This window comes from Metopolophium dirhodum, chromosome 7, assembly GCF_019925205.1.
Source record: "Metopolophium dirhodum isolate CAU chromosome 7, ASM1992520v1, whole genome shotgun sequence".
Classification (NCBI taxonomy): Eukaryota; Metazoa; Arthropoda; class Insecta; order Hemiptera; family Aphididae; genus Metopolophium; species Metopolophium dirhodum.
In genome coordinates this window covers 27,000,059-27,014,979 of record NC_083566.1, presented here as the reverse complement: position 1 = coordinate 27,014,979, position 14,921 = coordinate 27,000,059, and the positions used below count along the sequence as shown (strand labels likewise).

At 30.6% G+C, this 14,921-nt stretch overlaps 2 protein-coding genes across 5 annotated transcripts in view; both read right to left on the bottom strand.

Annotated features, from left to right (window-relative positions):
- Positions 1 to 14,921, bottom strand: part of LOC132949211 (CCN family member 5) — a 300,914-nt gene that overhangs the window by 62,153 nt on the left and 223,840 nt on the right. For all 3 annotated transcript variants that reach the window (XM_061019975.1, XM_061019976.1, XM_061019977.1), the window contains exon 3: positions 7,820 to 8,030. In XM_061019975.1, the coding sequence (XP_060875958.1) occupies positions 7,820 to 8,030 (211 nt within the window). The remainder of the gene's footprint in view (positions 1 to 7,819; positions 8,031 to 14,921) is intronic.
- LOC132948825 (cytidine and dCMP deaminase domain-containing protein 1-like) lies at positions 981 to 4,386 on the bottom strand. 2 transcript variants are annotated; one of them, XM_061019479.1, is made up of 5 exons: positions 4,001 to 4,386; positions 2,385 to 2,502; positions 2,116 to 2,318; positions 1,536 to 2,021; positions 981 to 1,450 (listed from the first exon to the last, which is right to left on the bottom strand). In XM_061019479.1, exons 1-5 carry the CDS (start codon positions 4,095 to 4,097, stop codon positions 1,182 to 1,184), a joined length of 1,173 nt encoding a protein of 390 aa, XP_060875462.1. In that variant the 5' UTR covers positions 4,098 to 4,386; the 3' UTR covers positions 981 to 1,181. The 2 variants fall into 2 exon arrangements, with proteins under 2 accessions (XP_060875462.1, XP_060875463.1); XM_061019480.1 differs by having other exon boundaries at positions 4,028 to 4,386.

The window sequence follows — 14,921 nt, the reverse complement described above, 5'->3', positions numbered from 1 at the left end:
GTCTAGTGCAGGATTGCTCGTTTCGGGTACCCCTATATAGTCCTATCCCTCCTCCTAACTTGTCCCTGGCGGTCTGTGCCGCCGTTTCCCACGGTCCGTGTCCATAGTATTAGATGGTTGACTATACTCACAGTGCATGTGCTGATCTGTGACTCAGGATTGCAGATGTACCTAATGCTGGCTATCAGTTCTGTGTGATCAATGCGGGGTATCGTTACTCGCGCAGATAGTCTTGTCACAGTGCCAAGCCCGAATTCACATAATCTACTACGCGCCGAGGATTTCCCACAGTTGTCTTACTAGCTCTGGTGATCGCCCGTTTTAAAACACAACGTTTTGTATAATAATAGTATAATCGTTATACAAATTTGATTATAGCGTATTTCTGCGTACACTGTTTTAGAAGAATAATTAATCCATATACATAATATTATAATATTTTATAATAATTAATATATTATATATATTACTACGCATTTAACTACCCCCCCCCCCCCCCCCCCTTACACTGCCCGCAGACTACGACTACTGCAGTTATGTGTTAAGAGAACGCTACCCAAGCACTTGTTGTCTCCGTCTTATACACGTACGACATGACAAATTTTCGTTCACTAGTTTCATTGGTGTGCTGTTAGTTTTGATATTGGAGTAAATTGACCTATTATCAAATATTTAGTTAAAAACTTTATCTGTAATTAAGCTTCGGAAATTTTCGATATTTTAATTTTCAAGCAATATATGGGTATATGAAATATCACATATTTAAAATGCTCATTATCTCCCTTGAAAATTAAAATATCGAATGACAACCGACGATTAGATAATGTTTTTAAAACACTGATGTTTAACCAATATAATAAAGGCAATATACACAACTAGATATTCACAACAAATAGATACCTAAGTGTAATTATCCCAACTAAAGGTACTCTCGAACAAACGAGGTTCACTAGAGCTAAAATAAGATATACAAAATTAAATCACATAATATTTTCATTATTTTATTATAGGTAGGTATATTTTGTAATAATATAATAGAGAAAACAATAATAGTGACCAACAAACATCAAAGGTATAATTTTAACTTTTAAATATTATTGGATATAAAAAAGTCAATCATATTTTAATGAAGTCAAATATACATTGAATACAATTGTTTTTGATATGAATTGTCTGGAGTATTAGGCAGTTTTTGAAAAATCAAGTGTGATATCAAGATTTTGTTTGTGTACATCGATTTTTACACCTGATGCATTAAACAGAACTTTAGTGGCTATATCTCTCTTTTTACCGTTTTTCGGATTCGTCAAATACACTACTTCTTTGATACCCGACTGAATGATAATTTTTGCACATTCAATGCATGGAAAACGAGTTACATACAAGGTACAACCTTTTACATTAATCATAGAGCTTCTATAAAACACAGCATTCATTTCAGCGTGGCATACTGAAAATATGAATGAGGATCAATTAACGTATTATTTTATTAGCATGACATAGGATAGTTATAAACATTATTATTTATTACTTACCGTAAATAAATTTGTTTAATGCCGATGACTTATTGTTACCCCATGGAAACTCATCATTGTTACATCCGGTAGGCATTCCATTATATCCTGTGCCTACAATTTTATTGTCCGAGTTAACGATACAAGCGCCAACTTGACATACAGGATCTTTACTACGTTTAGCCGTCAAATATGATATAGCCATAAAAAGATTATTCCCGCTTAAATCAGCTACCGGCCCATCTGATTTGGCATGTTTAAAAAAATCAATTGTAATATTCTGATTCGGCGTGTGTTCCCTGATTTCGACACCCGATGCATCAAACATCTTTTTAGTGGCTGGATTTTTGCATAATATTGGATCTGGCAAATGCACTACTTCTTTGATACCTGATTGAATAATTATTTTTGCACTTTCACTACATGGATAACGAGATACAAATATGGTACAGTTTTGTAAATGTATAGTGTTTTTATTAAGTATAGCATTCATTTCAGCGTGACATTCTAAAAATAAAAACGAGAATCAAATGTATTGTTTATCATTGTGACATGAAGAGGTAGTAATATAAACTTAAAAACATTAAACATGTTTACTTACCAAAAAAACAAGCAAAATCATGATCAAGAAATGTTTTATTGTTACATCCAGTAGGCATTCCGTTATAACCTATGCCTACGATTTTTTTGTCCGAGTCAACAATACAAGCTCCAACTTTTTTTTTTTGATCTTTATTGCATTTGGCTGTCAAAAATGCAATGGCCATAAAAAGATCATCCCAGCTTAAACAATTTGTTCGCTTTCTACACGAATAGTACAATTTATAATATCAACAATTTTCAATTACATAGTATAATCTATAATCTTACTCATTTTTTTTCTCTTGCTCAATACCACTAGTATTATTGGCTATAATATCATCATAGGAATCTGTAGTTTCATCAATTGAGCTAATTTGAGCTTCATATTCAACAACATTTTTTGTAACTATAAAATTATTATGATAATTAATTTTTGAAATAGTGTGGTTTGTAACCCCAAATGTTGTTCACCATTTTTTTCAAAATTGAGTTGTAAAATATACATTCAAATTAAAAAAAGTGGGCTAGTGGGTGTCGCTCTGTTGTACAGTAGGTTACAAGTGGGTGACTGTAATGGATGGTGTTAAATTATTTGAGTTCAATGATATAATATCATTGTATAAGAAAAACGATTCTAAGCGAAGACGGTCAGTCAGTCTATGATATTACTAAGTATATTTGATGATATTATTGTGAATAAAGTAATTTATTTATATATAACCTATTTACGTGGAACCTTATTTCAAGTTTTTAATCATTAGGTATAAAAGTTGAACATATTATACATTTTTAACTACCTATAGTCAACCGTACAAATAAGTCACCACTTCCGTTATTCATTATTTCCTTAGCCCGCAACAGCAATAACAACGACATTTTCAAAATAACCAAATTGTTTAACTCAATTGTGAAATTCGAGCATCCAATAAGGCCACTTGGTCCTCCTCAATGTCACTCTTGTCAAATGTATGGACATACACGCAATTATTGCCACCAACCTCCGCGTTGCGTGAAATGTGGGTTAAGCCACCTCACCGTAGATTGCACTAAAACACGGGAAGAACCCGTTAAATGCGCCAATTGTGACGGTAACCACATTGCCAACTACAAAGGTTGTCAAATTTTTAAAAATTTACTAAAGCGCACCATTTACAAGGTCGCTTACAAAGATGACAAAGTTGAAAAACCGAAAAAACACCCCAGCCCACCATCTGCTGTACCTGTTGCACCACAAATGTTCAACGTCCCCAGTTACAACTCAAATCAAAAACCGACATCTTATGCCAAAGCCACAGCCAACCCTTCATCAGTCAATCAACCTCTCCACATCATCAACAAATTTATAGAAGATTTAAAATGTATTTTAAACCCTCTTTTATTGGCTCTTACTTCCCTAATTAACAAAATTTTCCTTCCCATTTCGTCCACTCCATGACATCCTTTCACCCCAAGTTAGAGGGTATCCACACTGGTGGGCCTCCCTCCTCACGTTATTCATATTTTATTTATCATAGCCCATACTCTTATTGTGCCTTATTGTGTACAGATTGTGTATTTTATTAATAATAATAAAAAAAAAAAAGGTAAAAAAACTACCTATAGAATAATTATTAAATTTTAAATTTGATACATTTTGTCAAAATTTGAACTCTAAATGCTTATAAAAAAAATTGTACTTATGTATTTTTAATATTTTTTAACTACTATTATTACAATATATCAGGAGCCTTGTATTAAAATTTTACGCATTTTTACCCGACAAATAAAATTTCAATGACAATCATTATAATATTTTATTACATAATATAATACATTGAGGGGAGTTGGGAGTATATATATTTGATGTTTATTGTTTACATTTATACTTGTGAAACCAAAAACTTTGTATTCTTCAGAAAACTTACGACAGTTATTAATAAGTGTTGATTTACTTTTAGAACACGAAGCGCTTTGATTTTGTTCATTCATGGCGGAGTCGTTATTTGCTGAACAGCGTTTCATTGTAAAAAAAATTGCACAAATAATTTAATTGAAATGTATAATCTGACGAACATGTACTTAATAAAAATAAATCGCAACTGAAACTGAACTACACGAGTCGACTGTAGTGACAAAACTGATTACTGGCTAATGAACGCAATAATGGCTTTCGGTGGTTTGACGGTCAATTATAATTGTTGTTGGTATGAGTGGCGTATTTACAAACTTATTAGTATAAAATTCTCTTTATTCTTTATCTGTAGACTGTATTGTTGGTACATCGTTTTGAGTTACTTTTTCCTGTTTCGGCCTGTTATATAAGAATATTATAAATTATAAATTTAGGATTTTAGGATTTTTTGAGAGAACAACATATATTTTTATACGCATGGTTTCCTTAAAATTATATTTACTTATATTTAATTATATTTTTATAATTTATAATAATATAGATAAAATTGATATACTAAATTGAAAATTAACAAAATTATTACCTATGTTTAAAGTACAAAAAAAAATAATAATGGCATAATGATTTTTGCGGCTTAATATTTGTGATTTATTAATTATAAAATTAAATATACCGATTTAATCAAATTAAATCAATGCGTAGGTTGCAAATAGCTTAAATATAATAATAATACTGACCGTCACTGGTATCACTTTGTTTGAATTAAAATAAGAATCCAATGTTTTTAATTTTTTTTTTACTGGCTCCATTTCAGTTCTCTTTCAATACTCTTCAAACGGTCTCAACTAATGTTAATAGTGTTAATAGTTTAAAATGAAAATAAATTAATGAAATCGAACTAAATTAAACGTAAGGCATAGTCGTATTTTATATTATTTTATAATGCTGCGCATATAGACGCATAGTAAATACCAAATACTGTGTTACGAACCCCTGAATCATATTATAATATAATATTTAAATTACATGATCATTTTAAGAACCTCAGGAATAGTGTGTTATACGACGACGAGACCTTGGAGTCCGCTGACACAGTGATGCTATTGTGACACGGAGCGTCGTCGTCCAACACACTACTCATCCAACTAAACGGGAGGCCAGGCAGTCTTATTGTTACGTCTGGACCGATACATTGTATTTACATCATTAGCCGTGGTAATAATGAAGTATATAACTTTTATTAAATCATTTGTGCGTACGTTATTTTATTTGGATATGTAAAATCATAACAATTGACTGTCACGGACTAAGATCATAGATTAAACATACATGTTACATGATCCATCGTACTTAGTTCTTATGTTATTGTAAATAAAGTAATCAAAAACAAAAAATCCCCCGATTGGAGGATGGGTGATTATACTTACGGAAAATCACGAAGTTCAACTTTTAAACTAAACCGCCAGTTGTGACTGTACCATTATTCTTATATTCTTAACTCATAGATTTAGGTTTCCGAAAAAAATATCCGTTGGATATTCCATCTGATTCGTTCGAGTAACGGGTATTTTTTTTAATACCGCCAAATTAGAAAAACCGTTGTTGAGCAAATGTAAAATGTAATAATAATAATAATAATAGCAATTTATTTTCAAAGTTGTGTTTATTCGAGAAGTTCCCTTTATAACAGAACGCTGTGTCATTATTTACGAACATGACACAGTATATACCTCCTTCGTGTATTGTTACGAAATTATATTGTTATAATAGCGTTGATAATTATTAGGAACCGGGGGTGAATCAAATGACAAATGAGCCAAGGTTTTAGTGAGTTGGGAATGGGCTGAAACACGTCGAGAAGATTTTGTAGTAAATAAACCTGTATAAGGTGATTTGAATTGTACTACTAAAATATTATTATTATGTACACGACACACGTGTATATTATTCAAAGTATTATTATTTATTCTGTCTAGTAGCAATGAACTGAATAGTTCAATCCAAAACTGCTTGTAGGTATTGAATCAATATGTTACATTATGTGTTCATTATATCAATAAAACATTATAATAGTATTACCTATGGGCTATGTTTTTCGTCCTAGTGTGAAAATAATTAAGTATTTTAAATCCGTTTTATTTATATTAGGTAGTAAGGTACTATTGTTATGTGTACCTCCATGTTTATTATTAATTATATGATACTAAAGTGTTTGATGACATTTTTCATCGTAAGAAAATGAATAAAAGAACTGTGGTAAAATCTAAAAATTGCAACTTCATGCACCGCCAGATGAAAGATATTACCGTAAACTATCGTCTTGTCGAAACTCAAGGGAAACAGATGAAAGTTCAAGATATCGAATCTTATTGTAATCGTAATTATTACAAGGAGATTCCAATTGAGTGCGATATTAGTTTATGTTGGAACGTAATAAAACACAAGTGAACAGGCGAGTTTACAGGCACTCTAAGGTCAACATTTTGACTTGAACATTTTTTGGTATTTTGTAACAATTTGTAACTATAAAAAAAATATTTTGTAACCACACAGGTACTTTCCTCGGAAAACTCAGTTTGAGTTCCGGGTACCTGGGTAACGTTATCCCAGCACCCCAGCACCTCAACAATTAAATAATAATTGAAATGTGGAGTTGAAAATTATTTGGTATTATTTTATATTTCATTATGTAACAATTTGTAACTACAAATAGAAATGTTGAACTTTTTTCCATTTATAGGTATAAATTAAAAATCATGGTAAACGTCAGTGCTTCATGCGTTTTCAATATTATAATATAAACGCACGCACATTTTCTGGATCAAATAAAAAAAAAAAAAAAACCTTTCACTAAAATTCTTATATATTGTATAATATATGTTGGTAGGTAAACGTGCGCATAATATTATTTAGAATATCGTGCTTACAAGTATTATACTATACAATGTACATAATATAGGTATAAAATATATCCATAGATATTTATTTAATATTACGTCACTTAATATATTTCACTTGTTATTTATTGACGTTCGATGGAAATGTGCAAACTGCGGGTCGATTCGTCTGTGGAGAATTCGTTACGTTACAACGACCGGATATTTGAATAATACCGAAAACGAATAGTGTGTGCGCGTATACATAAATATGTATATTTTTTCGGGTAAACGAATATTATTGTTGGTCGCTGTTGCGAATTGGTATGTGTGTGTGTGTGTGTGTGTGTGTGTGTGTGTGTGTGTGTGTAGGACACGTAGGTAGAAATAGTCATAAACCTATAAATGCGGTTTTGCGATGGGAGTGTTCTTGCGTATAGAAAAAAGCAAATCACGCACGTGCCGGTGGCTAGCCACCAAAGATTTGGTCGAATTTGTGGATAGGGAGTTAAATTTTTTAAAATCAAGTTGACATTCAAATGATCGAATACATTTTAATAATCACATTCCCCTACTATCCGTGTCCTAAATATTTTTGTTACCTTTATCTGAAATACTATACATATTATACAAAAAAAAAAATAGATGTTTTTATTTTTAGAATGACGGTCGGACCAAACACAAAAACCATTGACTACGAAAATTGTCCGAAATAGACTTCAATATTTATTAAATGATTGATTGTTTCAATATTATAATGTTAGGTGGCGTACTTGTCGATCCTGATTTTTTGCGGGGGGCGCCAAGAAGGGGTCTAATCCCGCGTAAGCTCCACCACATAATACCCGTCTGTGCGGGTGGAAAAATAATGATTTACTACACTATTGCTATTACGTTATAACATTTATATTTTATTAACTGTCTAAATACTAAATACGTATACGACGCCGACCTACCTCTGCATATGCCGGCCGGGCTGTAGTAGTCGTCGTACTGGCACACCAACCCTTTCCTCTGGTCACATACGGCGATGCCGTCGCACGGGTCGCCGTCCTGTCGGGCGCACACGGGGCAGCAACCGCATCCGTCGCGGGTGTGTGGCACGCCTGGTTCGCAAACCGGGTCTCTGTTGGCGCACTGACACGGGTAGGCGCAGTGGGACCGGACCTGCGTGTGGACGAGAGAAAAAAAGAGAAGATAAATAAAAACGAAACGTCACCCAAAACACCTTTTAATAGAACATAATATTTTATTTATTGTCTTCTATATGTTTAACACGATAATAAAATAATATTTGGGTGATATCATTGACCACTGAAATTACGTCATAGTATACTAAACGCGAGTACGACATAAATGCAACATGCAGCTGCAACCGTGGGTGTGTATAGTGGACGGGTTAGTTGCATACAGAGTGGAATAGAAGCGACGGACGCGATTAATATAAATAGGTATCCAATTATGCAATAACTATTATATTTTGTTCTCCTGAATATTACATATTAATAAAAACAATTATTATTATATTAGAAATTAAATATACATATATAGAATATGGATTAGAACTAAATGTGTTTAGGCATAGATACATACAACATACATAATAATATATTATATAGTTACGTAGGTAATTATATTATATTTTGTCAGTTCTTTCTGAAGTTACACCGTCTCTGCGCTTATACACACTATATTATATTTCACTAAATACGACGACGACGGTCAAATCTACCTGCGAAGCTCGACGAGGGGGTGAGTGGGGGGGGGGGAGCGGTGCGTATTGTCAGCCACCGGATATTTCTCGGACTTTGCAGGGTCACTATATATTTAATACGTACATACATAATGTGCATATATATATATATATATATATATATATATATATATATATACACACACCTCGTGGCTCGGGCAATAAAACAAACGAAATCCACCCTCTCGAACAGTTCGGCTTGCGTAGGAAAATTTATCTGTTCGGCCCATTTCGTGCGCGGACGATTGTCCACACAGTATTATCTCGCAGACTTTTTCCGTTTAATTTCCGAGAGGTTTCCGCCTCGGTCGCCTTATTATCACACCATGCGGGTTTAAAATATAACATAATCTATATTATGTTCGCGACGTTCAAATGCGCTTAAACCAATATTATACTATTGCATTAGTTTTAAATTGTTCGACTTAAACGTCACTCGTTGAAAACATATATATTTTTTTTAAGGACGCTCCGGAGAGTCGATATTTTTTTTTTTTATTTTTTTTTTGGAGGGGGGGGGGGGGTTGGTACGTCTCGTCATTAATAATTTGCGCCTGCGGGCACCGCGCTTACCACGCCAAAAGTCGGCCGCTCGCGTTTCTCAGGCACATCGCTTTGGCAACTACCGTAAATAGGTCGTCGAGAGTCGTTTCGGAGCGGCGGCGAGCCAATTTGGCTCATTGTCGACGCACCGTTTCCAGTCGCTATCAATAAGTCTTAATTCTTAATGTCCCATGCCACTGCGGCTTATTATACATAATGTATTGTAATATAATAGTCAAAATATGATCGATGGACTCGGTCGCCGACAAGATGCGCGTACCTATAAGCACATATAAGCGTAGTTTTTGTAATTTCGCCAAAACTGATATTACCTAGGTAGTATACAGTCTGGATCGATGTCACGTGTACATTGCACTCACGTTGGTATCGGTGACGCTAGCGCATCTGTATTTACGGTACAAAGCACAATATTTTAATATTCGAGCGCAATATTATTGTGAACCGAAAAAACTACGTTGACATTTCTTTTAGATTCTGAGCGGACTAGCTGAGCGATAGAGTGTATTGACTTTACAACGATGTGTGTTTTTATTTTTTCTGTCATCAGCTCATTACCTTTCGGGGCAGAAAAAATGATCCAATATTCTACTTAAGCATCTTTTCTGCAGGTATTTAAGTGGACCTAGTTAATACTTTGGGGGATCAAAAGTTAGAAGAAAGTTGGGAGTAAATTCAAAATTTTTTTTATGACTGTTTGACAAAATTCATCAAAATGGAAAAGTTTTCAAATTATTTTTCAATGAGAAATTGAATTTTTTTTCATAGCTAACATTTGAAAAATCAATAGAAGATAACTCATCAGTTTTCCAGTTTTATACTTGAAAAAAGTTTATCGGTAAGTCAAATTCATGAGCGTTTCAAGTTCAAATTTTTATTTCAAGTTTCAAGTTTTCAAATCGTTATTTCACCATTCATGACTTATTTAAATCGCATATTACCTATTATATTCTTATTACGAAATTTACTGTTTTTCTACTAAAATTATTTTTTATACAAAAGCAAAAATGTAAAATTATGAAAAAAATATTTTAAGCATTTGTAAAATTATTTTTTGTGTAATTCGTAGATTACAATAATGTACATGCTTTATCGGAACATAGTGTTAAAATTCATTAATTTGCAACGTATATAGGTAAAAATAAGAGTTAGCACTGTATAGTAGGTAGTATTTAGGTCCCAAATATAGGTCTTTAGTAGGTAGGTACCTGGTACATGTTGCACTAAAATAATGCTAATGTACCTATATAAAAAGCTAAAAATTATTATTTGAATCTGGCGTTTGTTATAATTATTATTTTTTTTCGATTATTTATGGGGTAAGTAAAGTTTATACTTAACATAATATTACTGTGACTATTGTTGTACCAAAATATCAACGTTATGATTTATAATATATGATTTTGAAACATTTAATCCACAACGCCACATAGGCTGTGTGGGAAATAATCTTCTTTTTTTTTATTGTTCTAGCTGAAAATATGTTTATTCCGATTTTATGTTAATGTACGCATTAAATAAATGAAAAGAAAAATGATAAAATGATAAAATATACTTAGCATAATGATATACTGCACGTAATTTATTCACAAATATTATTGCGATAAATATATTTCATGGAATATGTAATACGTTTATTTGCGACCGTGTTCCACTACGAGTGTGACAAAACATATTAAGTCAAATATAAAAAAAAATATACATACATTTTTTTTTTTTGATTCGTATTTTTTTGTTTGTATAGGTACATTACTTTTGTTGATCGTACAGAAACACAAGGGAATTGTACGTTTTCCTTGATGCAAAATAATACGATATGGATACAATACACTGGAGTGTTATTGGATTAAGGTACCTGAAGAGATTCACACGGTGCTTTATGTCAGACGAAACATTTGTTCCATTGAGAATTTCCTATCGATACTTTAAGTAACACGATTTCTCTCGGTGTATGGTTTAATGATAATCTCATTTTATCACCATCCGATACTTCTCGTTAAACTCGAAAAGCTTTTAAACTCGAAAAACATAATAATAATAACAATGTTGTAAGTAGATGGTACCTTTTTAATCGTACCTATTTTTTTGACCATTGGGTGTGAAACGATTATCATAATTTATTATTTTTTTTTTTAATCAAGTAATTGGGCTTAGTAACGTTTTTGATCCCATTACAAACACACACTGGAATATAGCATAGGGAGAAGCACTATACCAAATACGAAGTTTTTTTTATATATATTATTCCGGTAAAACGTCGACTCGTTACGAAATCCAAATGGATCCTAAATAATTGTTTTTCTAACAACTATGTAAATATACTGTAATATGCATTTCCTTATAAGTATTAACATAATTTATACGTACTACTACTAGTATATAATAGGTACATACTATTATTTACACGACTTATACAGTATTTAAACGCTGAATAAAATTGTTACTATTTATAAGTTGGTATAAATCCTGTTTCAACTGTACAACTAATTATGATAAGTTTTAGGTAAATACAATTTTGAAGAGTTATTCATTTTATGTAAAAGGTTATTAGGTTTTTAACCATCCATGGTTACTGATAGAAAGTTACGATTGTTGATTTGATTAATAAAAAGATCGATATTATTCGTGACATTATTATTGATATTATTGTATAATCTATAGATATAATAAAAATGAAAAGTGTTCTGTTGATTTCCCATCACTTGAGAACGGCTTAACAAATTTTGCTAGTTTAATTTTTAAAATGTTCGTAATTGTCTGAATGAGATTTTTATGGAAAGAAAATTGGAAAATTTGAGAAAAACTGAAAGGCCTTATTACATACGATTTTTGTATGGTTATAAATGGTTGCTATTGATTTTATATTATAATATTATAGCAACAGTAGAAGTTAGTTGAAATAGGTGGTGTTTTATTTATAAATGGTGTATACAGGTATGTAATTGATCGGATATAATAATTTTGATATTTGGTCCACTATATTTTTAATCTGCGTTGGTTTATCTATCCGAAGTTAATAATAGTCTACAAAAAATACTGGACTGTTTTCATTAAAAAGTCATATTAATAGATTCTTTGAGACTTAGAAGTTGATTATAGTTTATTTTTCCAATTACTATACCTAGGTGGCTAATACCACACATGAATTTTTCCGCTCACGAGTAAAGAATATTTTCTTTGTTTATTTTAATAGGGTTACCATTGGTTACATATTATATTACTATTATAATCAGTAGAAATATAGTGGTATACTTTTTTTAAATTACATTAATAGAAACAAATCTTTAGCTGCACGGGAAATGTTGGGCGGCATAGCTATAGTTATAATTTATAATATAATAATAATAATAATAATAATAATAATAATGTGGTTTTAAAATGGTTCTTATTAGCACAATGAGGTGAGTAACCAACAACCGGTCTTCGTAGCCTGTCCTGAACTTTTTAATATTGGCTAGGTCATATCATAAATTGAAATTAATACTCATATTTTGATATTTTCTGGTACAGAGTAGTATGAATTCATATTTAGATTGCTATTAACATAATCGTTTGGTACAAAATTATTTATTTTCTCGGTAATAAAAGTAGCATAGTGAACTATTGAGGTTTTTATACATAAATATTTAATAGGTATATACTATAGGTTTCCAAATACTTTTAAAATTGTACACATAATTATAGTTTATTGTTTAAAATACTTTAGCAACTGGGAATTTATCGTGCTAACTTTTTTTGCAATTATAACTTTTAAATTAACAATGAAAATTTATAAGAAAAGCACCAATGGATCAGAAGGATTTTTCCGAACTGAATTTGGTAAGTATTTTTATGTTAATACATAAATTATTCTCTTGAATAATGTTTTTAAATAATTTACTTGGCCTATAAATATTTAAATTGTTTAGAGATTACTTTTTAAATGATGATATAAAACCTTTTATACATATTAATATTTTTTTCCTTATTATTGACTGAAGAAAAAATATATCTTAGAACCTAATTATTTTTCTTACTTATTAATTTTCAATTTTAATTAATTTATTTATAATTGACTTTAATAAGCAAAACAACTTTAAACCTACTCTAAGAGACTTTTATAATCTTAACTATAAAATAACTGTGTTTATTGCATTTTGAAAATGGTTAGTAATATTTTATATTTTTAACTGGGAATCTTGCATTTATTTTTATAAGTCCAGGTTATTATCCAGTCGGTATTTTGATTACAGTATAATTTCCGATTATGCGACGATAATACGATATATATATATAATACACCTCTATATCCTGCGCTAAAATAAACAAAACTTCTCGTTTACCCAATAACCAATGTTTAATGTTTATATCCTAATTTTTTTTTTTGTTATTTCATGTTAAGTTGTTTGTAATTCAATGTAAATATGCCAATTATAAAAGTAAAAAAAAATTACCTTTCAGTTAAAAATATTATGGATAATTATTAAAAAGTATAATGAAACTTTTGAACCCGCAGGATCAAATTATAATTATATTATACATTTATGAAAGTTATTGTATTGAGTATATGAGTTTTAAAATAAAATTGAATAGGTACATGAAAAATTAGACGAGAGGTTATTTTTTCTGAAAAGACGTGATTTAATATTAAATATTAGTTGCAACTTGTGGATCGCTGTAAAATATGTTAAGTATAGATATTGTTTGTTTATATTATTTTTTTAATATTATAATTTGAATGTATTATAAAAGTTATATTTTATTATAATATAAAAATCTAGCGTTCTAAGGAGCCCCTACAAATGTAATTTTATCAACGAAAATACGCTCTACGGGGATAATGATACTGTTCTGAAGAATCAACCAAATTTGATAATATTTTGTTTTAACTAATAAAGGGTAATAGGTATTTCACTGGCCGCATTGAACTTCATTTTTCAATATTTTAATCTCAAACCTTATAATAGGTCTTCAAAAATAATAAAATGTTAAGCCTTTTTTTTACAAATTATACTATACCATTATTTGAAATAAAATAAAAAATCGGAGTTAAATTTGGCCTGTTGAAAGTCTTATTCTTTCAGAAAAAAAATAGTTATCCAAATCCGATCATACTACAAGGTCTGAGAATTATTCCTGTGAAGTTATTTTTTGATATAACACACCGTATAAATAGGTATCGGACATTAGATTAGTGGAAAAATATTATAATTAAGGTGTGAACTCAAAAATATAAAATATGAAATTTGAAAAACCGGCAACCATAAGTAAGAGTTTTTAAAGTATTGGCAATTGTCATTATTTGTTATAAAATCTACAAAATAAATGTTGTTATTCATTTTATTATTAGATAGGTTAGGTCAGGAACGAATAATCGATTCTATGTGTATTATATAGGTACGCTGTTTTGTGAAACGATCAATAATTAGGTAAGGGACATAGTATTTACTTTCTTAGATTTTTATAATGTCTAAGTAGATTAATTGTAATATATACGATGAAAATAATTTTAGCATTTGTCTAAGGGCATTAAATAATATAAGCTTCGTTGCAAAAAAAAAAAAAAATTGAGCCCATTTAATATAATTGAATTTCTTTAATCTTAACTTAGTTATTTTATGTAATTATGACAATGTTAACAACCACGATAAAGATAATGCCCAGCAGAAACTTTTATAGTTGAATTCTTTTCATTTTTTTTTTGTTATTTGTCACTATAGCCACTTAGTATTATATAGTATACCAGTACGGGACTAGAGACTATT